The 17,614-nt window shown below is 42.3% G+C and overlaps 2 protein-coding genes across 3 annotated transcripts in view; one reads left to right on the top strand and one right to left on the bottom strand.

The window, feature by feature from the left end:
• The window catches only part of Maml2 (mastermind-like transcriptional coactivator 2), a 320,193-nt gene that overhangs the window by 210,342 nt on the left and 92,237 nt on the right, over positions 1-17,614 (bottom strand). The gene's annotated exons all lie outside the window — the stretch shown is intronic.
• On the top strand, positions 216-5,812 carry LOC148003945 (uncharacterized). Of its 2 annotated transcripts, none has more exons than XM_087564116.1 (2): positions 216-3,204; positions 4,271-5,812. In XM_087564116.1, the coding sequence occupies exons 1-2, from the start codon at positions 2,966-2,968 to the stop codon at positions 5,277-5,279; spliced, it is 1,248 nt and encodes a 415-aa protein (XP_087420242.1). In that variant the 5' UTR covers positions 216-2,965; the 3' UTR covers positions 5,280-5,812. The 2 variants fall into 2 exon arrangements, with proteins under 2 accessions (XP_087420242.1, XP_087420241.1); XM_087564115.1 differs by having other exon boundaries at positions 653-3,520.

Raw genomic sequence — 17,614 nt, 5'->3', positions numbered from 1 at the left:
CTTCCTTTTTAAAGCAACAGTAGCACTGTTCCCAAACTCTTTCCTAAGCACAACTGCTTTAGATGCAACCAAAGTGGATTTCTCCAGAGACTTTCTCTCAAGTGGAACTTGGTTTACAGACAGGAATAAAGGAATAAGAAACACAAACATAAAATCGAGCTTCCCCCTTGGTGTTTTGTTTTGTTTGTCTGTTTGTTTTTTTTTTTTTTAATGTCCCACTCCTTAGTATGGAAGTTGGTTCAGCTACAAAGGCCTGAGTCTCTTATCCCTGAGACAGACATGAAAGCATCTTTACCCATAAAGCCAGTGAGGACTACAGGTGACTCATGTGATAGGCTCGGAGACAGTAAGCAGGAAGTAATTCCTAAGTATTAATCTGTTCATTTCTCATGGACTACGCTCTAGTAACGACGGCTCAGGTTATGCCTTACATCACTGAAGATGCTCTAATGAGTCCATTCTTGAAGTCCTGCCCCCTCCAGCTTCACTATGGTTTCCACAGGAAACCTACACTTCCTAGCTCCATAGCTTTACTTCCAAGTGCCAGCTATTGGATGGACAGCCTCTTCCAAGCTGGCTTCAAACAGTGCCCCGCCCCTGTCAAGATGGCCTCCCAACCTCTGCCTTTAGTGGTCATTCCTTCTTTGGCTCACATAGCGCTGCTCTGTCATTCTGTCACTCAGAGGTGAGCCTCACGCACAGCTCTATGTACGAGCACTTGCCCACCTCCTAGCACTGTCCGCTTCTTCCCGATGGATGGTGACATTTTTTAACCTCTGCTCACATCTGAATTTAGCATAGAACATATGACATAGTACAGAGAAGATGCGGCCACTTGTTTTAAATCTGCATTTGTTGACCCTAGTTCAGGGAGCAAAAAGAAAAGTACAAAGCAGAACCAGGTCATTCTATGAAACTAACGATTCTTTTTTCTTTCTCAAGATCCTACGCGTCTTGGTTTTGTTTCCTTTCCAAATGGCATCGTGCATATTGGAAGCCATTTTGTTAATTTCCAGGAAGAGTACTTTGTTTTAAAAGCTCCTCTCATTGACAAACTGAACGCTGTGAAACACTGAGCCACTACGTAAATGGCTTGGACGAATTTCAATATTTACATATTCTAGTGATTCCCGAGGCCCACAAATTCTTTGCTGCCTCTCCTTTCAGACAGTAAAAACTCACTACCTTTTCCCCAGATGCTCAGGAACAGAAATGATGGTTTGCCAGGAGGAAAACCTGGTCATAAAGGGCAGGGATCCTTCCTGGGTTGCTTACTGTACATGGGCCAGCCATTTGCTGAGGATCCTGCCACTGGCCACCTAAGTTAATTGTGGCGGCCAGTCTTCCAGTCTCACTCAACCTTTCTTTCGGTAGCAGCCTCTGCAGATGGCTTCACTGTGGCCTCAGGAATCAGGTGAGGTAAGGTCGTCTGCCACATGGTGACAATTTGGGACTTAAGTGTTGTTTGCAATAGCACTAAGACAGGCCCATAGTATACGGTGAACATTCTCCCTGCAGGCAGCCACAATTTTTAATCCATGATCAGAAAGCACTGAAATTAGGACAAAAACCAAGCTGGTGGTCAAGAAACTGTGAACTGAAGCCACCTCACGTGACAGAAGTGCCCCTGCCAGTCTTTCTCTCAATAATATATTTAGCAAATGCTTATTAGTCTCCACCGGCCCTAAGATACAGTTCATGTTTCAAGTGTTTCCCATCTGAGTGGCCTTGGCCCATCTTACACACTGGACAGTGTGAGGCTTGGGGTCACTTTGGGGCATGCTTATCATGAGAAAAGTTTCTAAGAACTGATTTCTATAATGGAATATGGGTTTGAGTGGGACTTGAGAAAAGGCTGAGGGTTAATTACTGTTTTCACAGGTAGGGTCTCAAACACCGTGAGGCTTGATAGTTTTAGGCTTTTAAGTAGAAAGGCAGTGGGTCTCGGGGTGCTAGATGACTGGAATCCTGTGAAGTGGCCTGTCTGCCTGTGAAGGCAATCAGTGTCAATAACACGGCCCTTAGGATGAAGGACAGTGACACTAATGGTAAGAAAAATATTCCACCAGTAAAACATCCCCTAATTAACACTAATCTGTTCCCTGGAAAAGCTGCTTGAGAGGGAAGAGATTTTCTCCCCGCATGCCAAACTGCTAAGCAGTAATTTGGAAATTTTTCCATTTAGTTTCAAGGAATATTAAAAACCTCCACCAAGCAAGAATTAAAAATGAATCTATTACCAATCTCATATATTAAAAATATGGTCCTTTCCAGGCAATGCTAATTCCTAATCGAGCACATTGGCTAAAATCAACGCAATCTCGCTATCATCAGAACTGACATTTATTGTCCTTCTTTTCCTTTATCATAAAATGCATCAACTCAAGTACTGGGCTGCACGCAATGCGGTGGCAAATGTGGACCTTGCTTCCCTAAACCCTCTCAGTAAAAATCATATGGAAATCGGGAGAAAGCAAACATTCAGAGTTCATTAGATGGGCTGGGAAGACCGCAGACTCAGTAATGTGTGGCCTTTGACAAACGTTTCATCCTTTGAATGTTTTGTTTGCTCGCAGTAAAGTTGTAATAACAGCAGGACTGCCCATGTTATCTTGCCCTATGTGAGAAACACCTTTGGCTGTGTTAGCATTAGTTTTAAGCAGGCACAGGAAGATGATATAAGCACATTGTTATATCATCTTCCTTCGTCAGCAAGTGAGCTCTTTAAAAGCTCAGTTCTCAAATTATTGTTATTATTGTTGTTGTTGTTGTTGTTGTTATTGTTATTATCTTCAGGCTACTAGACGGACGGTCTCAGGGAGACTTTCTTCTGACAGGATTCTGGAAAGCCTATTGGTCACCTTCGGCCTGGCTCCTCCCACTGGCATCGGTTTCTTTGAGCCATTCCCTCCATCGTCCTCCGGTGAATTCTTATTTTCCTGCCTATGGCTCTGAGCAGGCTTTAATGTATGTTTGCTTTTCTGCTTTGCCAAAGCAAACGGGGTTCCCGGGATCAGATAGCTTCTCTTACTGCCGGGGCAGAAGAACATGGAAAACCGTTTCTCTTCCCTCGCTTCCATTGCTGTTCCCAGAACAGCCCTGTACCTCTGACTTCTGCCTCTGGATGACTTCCTGCTCCAATTGGCAGAGTTCAGTAAGACAGGGATCGCTACTCTCACTCCTGCCCCGCATAGGACATTTCAGGTTTGTGGACAACCATGGACATTAAAAAACCCCTCACACTAAGCGAGGCTTTCAAGGGCTTGCTTAGTCATCTGGACCAGCCAGACCAAACCAGACCAGACCAGACCAGACCAGACAAGCCTAATTCTCATAAAGGTCTTGGCTCCTGGACCCTCATGTGTTCATCAAGTCCTAACAGTGTGACCATGAATTCCATTGAGGTGAAGCAGCTGCTGGCTGGCTGCGGGTGGGGGTGTGGTGTGGGGCACGGTCTAGCCATTCACGAGCAATTTGGAAGTCTGCTGATATGGGCACCCCAGGAGCCAGGCTCTTTTATGTAACTATGTTCTTGTATTTGCTTGTAAAGTTGTCTTTCATAGTTTTTAAATGTATTAATTATTTTCTGAAAATACAGCGACTTCTGTTGAAAAATAAAAAGTTCTTTATTCTCAAACCTCCAAAGGTGGAGCGTCATGGGGCAAGCTATAGAAATAAAGACCTTTTTAGTCAGCTCAGGGCTTAAATGAAGTAAAAAGGAAAGGCAGTTTCTCGACAGAAAAAAAATGCAACAAAGACTTTACTTCTTACTAAATATCTTAAGAATGTCTGAACAAAAACATCTCGAATCTAACTATTGCCAGGATTTCTCAGATAAGTAAGGAGAGGAGGAAAATTTGTCTCAATCCAAAGCACCAAGAAATCATGGATGGCAAAAAGGGACAATTCATAATGAATACACCTGAGGGGACACACCAAAATCCTGTCCCAGATGTATCGCTGAGGCAAATGGCTGTTTTCTGTTTAATCTTGCTTGGGTCAGTTGTGTACACTAGTTCAGCTCTCCTCCGGGAAGTCCTGCACACTCGGGGGGCTTCCAGGGGCCCTTGCTGTCCCCCACTGTACTTGGCTGGATGAACATCAGGCACCACCTGTCTGTCCTGTCATAATGCGTTGTTTCTGCTGTGAGCTGGTCCTTCTCAGGCTCACCTGTAAGTCCCCTAACTACCGACTGACTAACTCAACTAACCCATGAACGCTTCCTTCAAAGCAACTAGGAATGGACTTTAAAATGAGTGCTTCTTTTCAGGACCAGAAACAACAACAGCAACAGCAGCAGCAACAGCAGCAACAACAACAATGACAACAACAACAACGATGACAGCAACAACAACGACAACAATGACGATGACAGCAACAACAACAATGACAACAACAACGATGACGACAGCAACAACAATGACAACAGCAACAGCAACAACAATGACGACAGCAACAACAACAACAATGATGACAGCAACAGCAACAACAACAATGACAACAACAACAATGATGACAGCAACAACAATGACGACAACAACAACAACAACAATGACGACAGCAACAGCAACAACAATGACGACAGCAACAACAATGACGACAGCAACAACAACAACAATGATGACAGCAACAGCAACAACAACAATGACAACAACAACATCAACAACAATGACAACAACAACGACAATGACAGCAACAACAATGACAACAATGACGATGACAGCAACAACAATGATGACAGCAACAGCAACAATGACAACAACAACGACAATGACAGCAACAACAATGACGACAGCAACAACAACAACAATGACGACAGCAACAACAACAATGACGACAGCAACAACAGCAACAACAATGACAACAACAACGATGATGACAGCAACAACAATGACAACAGCAACAACAACAACAATGACTACAGCAACAGCAACAACAATGACAACAGCAACAACAACAATGATGACAGCAACAGCAACAACAACAATGACAACAACAACAACATCAACAACAACAATGACAACAACAACGACAATGACAGCAACAACAATAATGACAACAATGACGATGACAGCAACAACAATGATGACAGCAACAACAATGACGACAGCAACAGCAACAGCAACAACAACAATGACAACAACAACAGCAACAATGACAACAATAACGACGATGACAGCAACAACAATGACAACAGCAAAAACAACGACGACAACAACAACAACAGCAGCAACAGCAATAACGACGCAGTCTTCAGTCAGACATTCTCAATTATTTAGCTGTCCGTATCTGTGTCTGGAAGCCGTCGTAGACTCTGCTGGCTGCAGAGAAAGCTGGCTGCTTGGTGTCTACTTTCACTTAACGTTCTGCTTTGCGAAATCACAGATGGATATCAAAGGCAGGAAGGTGGGTGTAGACACAAGAAACAGAAGTTTATTTGCAGAATTTTGATGTCCTAGAAGCAGAGGAACCTTTTCTTAACCGGAGAAGAATCGTATGGAGGATGCGGAGGCTATTTTTATCAGCAGTTAGCACATTTTCAGAACTGTTATCCCCAACAGAATAACCTGAAAATCGAAAAGGCTTTTCTAAAACAGTGTTTGTTTCATCAAATGTGGACTGTTTGATGAAAAACCCCACAGATATGAATACTCTCCAGTCCCGTTTTTAGAAGGTGAATCCTAGGCCGCTTGGAATGGAGATCCTATGGATAGGCAGTTAACTGCTGGGACAGTTTGTCCCGACTTTGATAGGAAATGGTTAAAACTTCAACAGCTATGCAAATGTTCCAGGTTTATAATAAAAAAACTGAAATTCATTATCTGTTTACAGACGTATTTTTTCTTCTCAAATATTTATATATATTTCTATAGCTTCTCCATTTAAATGTTGGACTTCATTCAGTGCTCTTCTAAGGGACTGCACGTATTATGTTCTCTTTCTTTAAAATGTGTTTAAATTCTGCTTACTTACTTGTGTGTGTGGAGGGGGTTGGGGACATGCATATGGATGTCAGAGGAGAAGTGTGGGATTCTTGCTTCTACCATGGGGGTCCCAGGAATTAAACGGAGGCCATTAGGCTGGGTGGGAAGAGCCTTTATCCTCTGAGTCATCTGGCTGGCCTTATGGTCTGTAATGGTTTACATGTTTATTTTCAAGTTTTAAAAAGGAGTCAATGAAGCACAGGGAAGGGAGGTTGTACATGAACTTCTTCATAGCTTCTATGCAGAGATGGAAACAGGAAATGGACAAATGAATAGGCAGAGATGGGCTCGAGGTTAGTATATATGGCCTCTGTATCTCCCTGATTTCCAAGGATAGCCCACATTACATTGTGCTGGTTCCTTTTTGGCTGATAGGAAACATATACCCTGCCACTCTCGGTTCTGTGATGGTCTCTGTGAAAGCCTCGCCTCTTGCTTATAGGGCCTTGTCACGGGTTACTACATTCTCTCCGCATTTCCATTCAGTGTTCTCATGGTCACGTGAGTTAGCTGAGCACCAAACTGTGTTCCCATGCAAGTTGGGAAATAGTGAACTATGTGTCATTCCAAACTCAGACAGGGCATGCAGACTCAATAATTCAGTAGACAGAGTTGAAAAATTAACCAATGTTTTAATGACCTCAGCTGTTATGTAAGGTAATATACAAGCCAAACAATATAAATACAAGGAATTAAACTATGATATGTCTCTCCACATTAAAAAACTTACCAACTCCCAGGTCAAATTTACTTTTTATTTTTATTTATTTATTTATTTATTTATTTATTTATTTATTTATTTATTTATTTATTGCCATCTGTACCCTACTGTCTGTCCCCAAGACAGCATGCAAACCACTTGATTAAATTTGTTTTAAACAGCTTTTTTTTTTCGGAGCTGGGGAGCGAACCCAGGGCCTTGCGCTTGCTAGGCAAGCACTCTACCACTGAGCTAAATCCCCAATCCCTAAACAGCTTTTTAATATATATACATATGTATATACATTATATTATATATTCCCCCAAGGAAAGAGACTCTTCCTCATCTCTCAGTTCCTAGCTTTAATAAGACTGGAACCTGATCGATTCTAAATAAGTTGATTTCTGGAATATGAAACAGATAATTGTTTGTGGCATATATGTCATTGACTTTCCACTAGAGCCATTGAGTAGTACTTACTATAGGAATCTGAGGAAGGCAACAGTCAGAACTACCCTGAAGACTTTGGAAAGATAGATTTGAGATGGCCATAAATGCAAGAGCCGATATCTTGAAAACGAAAGTCAACTGAGAGGGTCTAGGGAGATGGCCCAGTTGTTAAGTGCTTGAGGACCTGAGTTGAGATGCCAGCACCCACATAAAAGGTTAGGCACCATGGCGTGCCTATAACCCCACATCTGGTGAGTCAAAAACAGGCTGATTTCCAAGTTTGTTGACCAGATGATCCAGCAGAAGTAGTGAGTTCCAAGTTACTGAGGAACTCTGTCTCAAAAAATAAAGTGGAGAACAACCAAGGAAGACACCCAGTAGAGACCCAACAATGACCTCTGCTCTCCACACACACTCCTGTACTCATATGCATACTGTACAGACACAGTCCTCTTGTACACATACACAGAAACACACCAACCGAGAATAAGACCAGACCAGCAACTAACTAATCAACTGCATTTCAAACCCCTACGAAGTAAAATCTGTGAGACTTGAGAAGATCATGAGATCGCAGGATGGGCCAGACAATAATGTCTGCACCTTCTCTGAGAGAGCAAACATTTTAGGAAGTGCTAGCCACCGTCCACTCCCTCCTGCCGAGAGACGGAATCTACCACTGCTGTAGTAGGTATATCTTAGGTTCTTATTTTTTGAGCATTCAAATCACTTGACTACCGACTCGACTCAATGCTTCCCAAGAGTGCTAGTGGCTGCAGTGGATACACGTAGCTGACTTACAGACATATGAAGCAGTAACGGGAGGTCAGAGATGCCTCATTCCACTGGACAACCATGCTTCCTAATGAGAGCTGATAAATGTTTGTGAGCCTGCTTGACGGAGCAATGATCCAGCCATTGTGTTTGTGGATCTAAAGACCAGAGTCTTACTTTAGCATATCCTTGCCTGTGGGAGCGCATGGTCCTCTCTAAAATATCCATCACTTCCTGGCCATGACCCATGAGCCTTCTCTTCAGAAGGCTGTATGGATTAACACTGTGCTCTACACCACTTGAGAGAGACCCAAGATAACATATAATTAGGTGAGGGATATTTGGCATAAACTGAAAGTACTACAGAAATTTCAAGAGGGTGACGAGCTGTGTGGTAGGGCAGCTTCTTAATGGCGTGTGGACCTAGGGAGGGTCTGACTCTGGTGCCAGAGAAGCTGGGCAGAAATCAAGGGAGGGCCTGGACCTGACGAGAAGGGAGCCACAGTGCTTGCTCATGCTACTGGAACACCAGAATTATAGATCAGATCAACAAGTCGTTTGTGTTCTGTGTCCTTCAGAATAACACCTGGGGATTGAGAAGGAGAAACAGACCTTCTAAGTATTAATAGAACACAACACAGAACCAGGTATCTAGTGTAGGATGTGTACTAACCTTTGAATTATCTTCCTCTTAAGACAAACGAATGCTGCCCTCTATTCAATGAAAACACTTACACAAATCTGTAAGGCAAATGGAAGGAAAAGCAGCACTTGCCGTTGAGTGCAGGCAAGTCTGAGTACTAGGTGAGACTGTTACACTGGATTTGCTCTGAAAACCATCAGGATGGTAAGGTGGTAAGCTTTGCCATGGCTAATTCCTAGTTATGGAAATTAATGTTTTCACTCAAATACTCTCCAGAAATCGTCAGAGAGATATGAAGAGTTTTCAACAAATCAGTGTTGACATGGAAGAAAGTTAACACTTACAGGCTTTTCCTGTCTGTAGCAACAACTGGGCACAGGAGAAATCAAGCAAGAGATAGACGAGAACTAAGCTATTTTCTTCCAGACAGATCATGAGGTCTCCTTGTCTGTCGTGTGGTATCTAGTAGATGCAAAGGAGTGACGCAAGGAGAAGAGCATAGAGTGATGCGTAAGGGAATTCGGGACAGAGCCATCATCTTGCAGTGACCCTGGACAGGTATGCAAAGCTTGATCTCCAGCCTCTGCCCACGTCTTGCCTCAGTCAGCACTGTCTTTGCTAGTTCTCTGCCATCTTCCTTTCCTCCATTTAATCTTGTTTCTGGTTTAAGACCAGCAAACCTATGTAGTTCCTACAGGACCATTTGTTTTCAATGCCATTGCTTTAAGGGGCACATCTGGAGGAATTAGACACTGCACTGCAGACTTCCTTTAGTGAAACTGTTCTAACTCCCATATCCTTTTGGGAACCAAACCTGTTTCAGCATGCAGTTGTAATGAGGAAGGAGATCTTCATTCTAGGGCGGTTACTGCTGTTTCTGTGGGTATGTCCTCTGACTTGCCTCCTCGAAGTTATCTCTTCTCTGCCTCCTTTTTCTTCTATCTCAGTAACTAACACACACACACACACACACACACACACACACACACACACACACACCTGCATGCTTATGTTTGAAAACTTAACAAAGCCACCTAAAACCTTTATGATCTATGAACAATTTTGCACAGTAATATACATTTAGAGCATCTTTGATCTGTTTCCATTTCTTATTGCTGGTCAGCCACAAAGCTCTTGTAATTTTTTTTTAAAACAGTGGTCAGTATTCTGATTTTAAAGTCATAGCTAAGTTAACAATAACAGTGGTTGTAGGGTGTCTCTGTAGTGAGTGGCCATGTCCCAGAGATGTATGGAAAACACAACCACTCCATATGTAACTAGAACAAGAGTATCAGGAGGACAATCCTGAAGAATGACTCTTCAATATTTGAAAATCCTCCTGAACAATCTTTTCTTGAGAAAGCTATAAAAAGAGTCAGTTTTGCCTGAGTCAGAGCAATTTCTCTAACAGCATCCTCCAGAGCTATGAAAAATTGGCATTCTCTGTGACAGATAAAATTTGGAACTTGGCTTATAAAGCCTCCCAAGATGTCTGCACTCATTTTCTCCATTAGATCTGGAGGAAAGGTTATCACCAACTTTGGCCATCAATGGGTTTGTAAATAAAGTTTTCTTGTGACCCGAACATAAATATTCTTTTTTAAAAATTTATTTTATTTACATGAGTACACCATAGCTGTTTTCAGACACGCTGAAGAGGGCATCTGATCCCATTAGAGATGGTTATGAGCCATCATGTGGTTGCTGGGAATTGAACTCAGCACCCCTGGAAGAGCAGTCAGCACTCTTAACCACTGAGCCATCCCTCCAGCCCTAACATACATATTCTTTTGTTTACACATTGTCTATTGTTGTTCTGTGGCTTTAAGAGTAGACCTGGATTGGCCTGGTCACATGCACACAATTTCTAACATATTTACAGTCTTGTTCCTTTTACTGCAAGTTTGTTGTCCTTTGACCTGTAAAGATTCCCTTCTTCCATCTGGCCTTCTGACTAACAACATAAGGATGTCTAGGTTGTGAACTCACTCTGCTCTCTTTGTAAACTTCTGTAAGACCTGAGTAAGAGGTTGATTTCCTTAGCTTAACTTCCTGTTTGCAAAGCACAGGAAGTTGGTTAAGGTGATCCCCTATTCCTTGTTCAGTTCTTTCTAAATTTCTGGGTTCTAAGGAGAACGAGACCTCTCTTTGTCATGCTGTTTATAACCAGGGATGCGTACAAATTCAAAAAGACTTTCCACAAAACAATTCAAGTCTTCTTTTGTATTCATCAACCAAGCAACCTGTTATGGCTGTGCTGCAGGCTGCAAATGTGCTGCGGAGACCACGTCAGATGCACAACTGGTTCGCACGTCCCTACCTTAGACACCGTACCTCGCTTATGCCAGACAGATGAATGCTGTTCTCTGTAGGGTTGTTAAAGTGGAATGAGTGCCTGACCACCTCTGTGGTGCTAGGGCACTAGCAGAAATGACAGGAGTGCCACATTCAAAGGGCACTTTTGTGTTCCTGACAGAGACAAAACTCCTTTGCCTTAATAGGACTGGGTTTCTTTCTGTCAAAAACTTCAGTATCATTGGCATATCCTGCACAGTATAATTCCTTCATTAGACACTTAGCATAACCCCGGATGAAAGAAGTGTCAGTATGGGAAGAATAATCTTGTTTCCCAAATCCCCACAACAGCTGGTGGATCCTTCGCTAGCTGCTGCCTTGACAGAATAAAAGATGTGAGAGGTTATGTTATCTTAAAAATGAAATCAGGAAGATGGCAGAAAATTCACTAGACCTCAATGGTAATAGCTATGATTTTAAACCCTGAAGTCCTATCGTCTTTAAAGTAAACATTTCTCTTACACATTCTTTCTTCCTGATAAAGAAAGGAGAATGTTATCAAGTCTTATAACCAGAAAGGATTGGTCTTTAATTTCCATAGCAGGAGATTTTAGTTTCGAAGGCGCTTACATAGAATGTAGAAGGCATGGTGAGCACCCTTCACTTTAAAACATTCTATTTCAAACCAGAAAGAAGTGGCTTTCACGTGGAGCATCTTTTCCCTAAGCACCTGACAGCACACTGCACACCTACCACACATTCTTGAGCTTGTGCAGGGACCTGTGCTCTCCCTGTGTGCTTTTCCTTGCGAGGAAAAGACGTACCATCATTCATGTCTGCTTGATCATCTTCCCAAATACCAAGAACAATACTACCCCACCCCTGACTCTGCAACCTCTGAACTGGATACTAACATTTTTCAGACTATGCACGAGCCAACAGGGATTCTCAGAAAAAGGAAATCTGCAATGGGAGCGTCAGCAGAGGAGCAGCCTGGCACCAATTCCCCGAGCCTGGCTCTGTCTGAGCCCTCCCCACCAGTGCCTATATTCGTAGGACTTTACCTTCTCTCCTGCCAGATAGACTTCTCCTCATCCTTTCAGTCCCATGTCTGATCCACTCCTCGGTAGCCTTTGAATGCTTGGAGGGTAGTGGGACTCGTAAAAGCCAGTGGTTTGTTTGGAAAGTCTTCCTGGATGACCTCAGCCTATGTTGTTCTCTACCTTCCTGAAGTCCTTTGAGGCTTACTGCATAACCCAGACAATTAACACCTTATTATCCTTGGCTCTGACTGCCTGCAACACACACACACACACACACACACACACACACACACACACACACACACACACTTCTTTTTGATAATTATTTCACATGAGTTAGTTTCCTCTCTCTAATTAAACTGTCAGCTTCTTGTGAATGGAACCATCTTTCCTACGTACATAGTAACAACCAATACTTTTTCCTTTTTCCTCAATAAATGGAAGTTTCCCTATGACATTCACAGAGATCATTTGTTAGTTGTGGCTTGGTGCTGCCTATGCCACCATAGGTTAGTTCTAAACCTGTGGATCAGAACAGTAACAGGGCAGAAAAGCCTCAACCTTCCGGTGAGAAATTTAAAAATTAAATAAAATAAAAAAGGAATATCCAGATTCAGGACAGTGGTTTGGAAATTACTTGCATAACAGGATGTCTAAGTATTTAAAGGGGACTTAAATAAACAAGAAGAAAACACACACATACTCACAAAAATATTCATACTAACATACACATAAACACACATAACTCACAAACACTCACACACAAACATACACATACAGACACACGCTCACAAATACAAATACACATACACACTTGCACACAAACACACACTCACACACCACATTTACTTCTATGTCAATGTACATTTAGAATACTGTGAAATTTACCTAATAGATCAAGTAAAGGCCAGAATGAAGGCCAAATAAAACGATGTATCATTTCATTGATAAAACAGTTGTGTGTTGGATGGGCTTGTGCACATAGCAGATTTGGAAAATGACACACGAGTTTACAACACATACAATCTCTTCACAGCTCCCAGATTTACATAGTTTATGCTTTGCTCAATACTTAGAACGTCCCTGAAATGAGAAGAATCTGTTAAGCTCATGGTTATTTCAAGAAACATTTTTGTTTGAATACAACCCAAGAACTCAAACATCTGTTGTAACCAGGAACATCAACTGAGTTCACTTACTTTATTGATAAAATTTGGGAAATTGCTCAATATCCTGCTTTGTTCTGCTCATACAAACACAGCCTGATGCTTTCCATGCCACCAAATTAGTGCCTAAGTGGTTGAAGTAACATGAGAGCTTTTTTTTTTTTTTTATACATATGCCACCAGTGTTCTACAGAGAATTAGAACTAAAGCACGCAGCTCTGGGGAAAAGCAATTAGTTCAGAGCTGTAGTACTTTAGCCAGAGGCTTCACTAATAGGGAAGAGACAATAAAACTGTATTGATACCATCCCAGACTGTGATTTAAGTGTCTTACTGGCTCACCTCACATCTGAACTTCACGAAGGGCTCGCACAAAGGAATGGGACAATGTTCAGTATGTCAGACACAGAGCAAACCCAGTCCTGTGGAACTTGTGTTATGTTTCAAGATAACACATTCTTTACTTCCAAGGGAGAGATTTTTTCTTTTTCTGTAAGTGACTAACCTCTGGAAACAAATCGTGAGACCAGAGAAAAAGAACCCAATTTCAAATGAAATCTCTGCTCTAAGTCAGAGGCTGTGCTGTCCCCATGGGAGGCTTGCCATGACCACTGTGACTGTCACTATTCCAAAGTCCCTCACAAAGAAGGCTCAGTTCAACTCCTGGATCAACGATTCCCACCCTTTCTCATGATTCCCACCTTCCCATGATTCATTTACTTCCCTCCAAGACTCTGTAGCCATCAGTGCTGCAGACAGAACCCTGTTACAGATTTGATATCTACTAGAGAGTGCGTTAATATTAATGAGCAGAAAGGTTGCTAAAAAAAATTAGGCAGGAAGTGTATGAGCTCACATGGTAGGAAGAGCTGTTCTGGCAAAGAATGTGTTCACAAGGTGAGGTGAGTATTATCAAGCCATTAACAGTGGATGGAGTCACTTCGAATAGAGAATTGAGCAAAAAGGATGTTTAAAGGACGGCTTCTGAAGAGTTGTTATCTGAAGCAGCTAAATACGTAGCAGTGTTGCCTTCAGAGTTTGGGGAAAAAAAGAGAGAATGAAAATAGGTTTGGTCAAAATTCCAGTTAAAAGTGTCAAGACTGTCACTAGGATTGGGCCAAAGCAGAAAAGACTCACTAGCCATGGGAAGGAGCCACTGGATCTACACCCAATATGCAAACCCTACTAACATTTTAAAATCAGAATCAAACCATTGGGCACTTATTCTCCCATACTGGAACCCAATGGTGCAGGCGCAACTCAATACTTTGGGCTGCCACACAACAAGCGCTGCCTGGTCTGCTGGCTGACTAGCAGATACAGTGAGTTTGAACGGTTTACTACCTGGAAGTAGACAAACAAGCCAGACTAGAGCCTGTTCTCCCCAATCCCGAGTAGTGTACGCCCAGGAGGATATAGCAGGGAAATGTTAGCCCGTCCTATTGGAGATTGCCAATGTTGGGGGCAGCATTGGTTTTCTAAAGTTGCTTGCCTCAGGAAGGCTATTAGGGGCCAATTCAAAGCATATGGGTATTTGGGCCAATTTCAAAGAAAGGGCAGATTTCTAATACAAGATTAAGAATATCCAGAGTTTAGGTTTCCCCAAAAGCAGAATAGAATATGACTGGAATATGACTCTTCTTTGTGGTTCGTAGTTTATGTATTACCAAATGGAAATTAACGTATCTTGAGTTTATTTTGTTTCTAAGTTCAAAACTATGAGTCACTTGAGGAACAAGGAATCCTAGCTGTAAATTTTAGGGCTGCTGTTTACTATCTGTCCACTTGGCACTTTCCGGGGAAACCTGTGTTTGGCCAAAAGGAAATAGAATAAAAGCAGCAATCTCCCAGGAGGGATGTAGTCGTGTTACCTAGGAGAATGGATGGCAGTGATGGTTTGTTGGTAACTTTCAGCATGCTCCATGCCCCACGTTCTGGCCTATACTCTAACTCCAATGTGTGTAGAATCATCCTCCAAACTAAATGGCCTCTCCTGAGAGCAGAAGTGGACATAAGGCATTTCCAGAGAACACACACACACACGCACACTCACACACACACACTCACACACACACTCACACACACTTACACACTCACTCACACACATTCACACACACTCACACACTCACACACCCACACACTCACCCACACACACTCACACACACTCACACACTCACTCACACACACACATTCACACACACACTCACACACACTTACACACTCACTCACACACACATTCACACACATTCACACACACTCACACACACACTCACACACACACACCCACACACTCACCCACACACACTCACACACACTCACACACTCACTCACACACACACATTCACACACACACACACACACACACAAACACACACACTAGCAAACTCGGTTTGTTTTTCATAGCATTAGGAAAAACCAATGATCTGTCCGTGAATGTATTCAGTGAAGTTAGTGTTATTTCTGCAATGCTTTGGCGCAGCTCAATTTTAAGTGCAATTACCACATTATAATCTTGGCAAGACCTGCTGTTCCAAACAATTCTCTGATGTACGAATGAGTCTTCCTCCAAATGAAAACTGCCAACGAAAGGGTGCTATTATATTATATAAAAATGAAAAATCTCAGAGTAAGTATAAATTTTATTTCAAGAGCATACACTATATACACACAAACTTTGAAAAAAGTTATAATTAAGATGTCTGATTCTCCTAGAATAGCACACTAATGTGTAATAACTCACTGTGGAGCACGCAGGCATCCTGGATCAAACAGTGTCTCCCCACACAATGAACGAGAGACACTGTTAGACTCTATATATGAGGTATTTGGGCAAACCTTTCAGACTATGAAAGATAAACACTGCATGTAATGTAATCAGAGGATTCTGGAACCTCTAGTCTTTAAGAGGTAAGGTTGTCATGAAGTTCAGGCTTGCCAATGGTTTCCAATATTCTTAGTAGTCTTATCAGTTCTGGGTCCCACTAGTACCATTCATTGTTCAACATAAAAGAGGTCTTGCTCTAGCTGAGTGGCTTACTCTGAAAGGCTGACTTACGAGACTGTATTTTATTGTCTACTAGGTGGTCCTTCTGGGCAGATAAGTATATGGCTTCTCTTTCCAACATCTACTGGGAAACACTCGGAAGCAGTGTGGGAGGTTGATGAGCTCCTTTGCAGTGGTTCCCAACATGGGTGATCTTGGCTCATTCCCTTTAGGACACATTTGCAGGCATTGTTTGAAGACTCTTATTGGAGCAGAGGACATACTAGTTCTTAGTGGTTATAGTGCAGAGATACCACCAAACGCCACACATACAAAATGTATCTACTTCAAAAGGTCCCTAGTACAAGCATAAGAAATCGGCAGGTCCTGGCTGCCTGAGTCCAAGACCCACGGACAGCCACTGTCACAGAAGGACCTTGGAGCAGCATAATCCAAACCCTTTACTTCCTCTTGTGATCTCATAAGAGCTACTGGATAAAATGAGCAGGGCCCCTTGGTTGGTTTTAGGATGAGTTGTTAAACCTGTTTAAATTCTAGTTTTCTGTTCTATGACTTAAAAAAATATGCAAGTGTCCTGCTGGTTTCAGCTAGTTTGATCTATTTTTAGGTATATTTTGGTTCAGGTATAGTATTAATACTTGGCTTTTGTTCAGTTTAGTGTTTGACAAATTAGTGGGATGCTGGTTTTTGGTGTGGCTTTGCAGTGGTGCCTGGGCGGGGGTGATCGGAGCAGAAAGCCAAGGATGTCAGGGCTCTCCACTTTCTGTTGCTTGGTTGAAAGTAATAATACTTAAAATGTAAGCAGCTTCTTGCTGGCTGGCATGATGGTGCAGCGGACAAAGGCACTTGGTGTGCAAGCTTGGAAACTTGAGTTCAGTCGCTGGAAGGCGGAAGGAGAACCAACTCCATAATGTTGTCTGACTTTTATATACATACTAAGGCATGTATATGTCTCTCTCTCTCTCTCTCTCTCTCTCTCTCTCTCTCTCTCTCTCACACACACACACACACACACACACACTGATTTTTAAAAATTCAAGCAGTTCACTTGACACTTTTCTTATGTAAAGGTTCGGCAGTCCCAATGCTTTGAACTAGCTCCCCCTGCCCCCCGAAGCTTTTTACTTGTGGACACAAAAGAACAACAACAAAAGAAAAAAACTGAAAATAATTTAAAGAGTCTTTAAAATCTCCAGAGATTTAAAAGTGCCCATACCCCTATTTTGCAATAGTTCTTGTTGTGAAATCATCCAACTGAAAACCGGAGGAGTGGGGAGGGCGGATTGTAGTGACAAGATTTCCTTAAGGCTGTAAACAAACCAAAAGTGTTAAGAGAAAGAAACAGAAGTGGCTGATCTCATCACAGAACAGGGAAAACATTTTGGAGCTGCCTTATAGGTACAGCTCAAAGCTGGTTACATTCCTAAAACTTCAGTCTCTGCGAGCTGAAGCATCCCAGCCCACTCAGATCACGAGAGCCATCTGCACCTGCTCACAAAACAGTTTAAAGAAGGAAGAAAGTAGGCATCAAGCATTTTAATGTAAACAGACAAAGA

The sequence above is a fragment of the Rattus norvegicus genome, chromosome 8 (assembly GCF_021556685.1).
Source record: "Rattus norvegicus strain SHRSP/BbbUtx chromosome 8, alternate assembly SHRSP_T2T, whole genome shotgun sequence".
NCBI lineage: Eukaryota > Metazoa > Chordata > Mammalia > Rodentia > Muridae > Rattus > Rattus norvegicus.
This window is presented reverse-complemented; position numbering and strand designations above follow the sequence as displayed.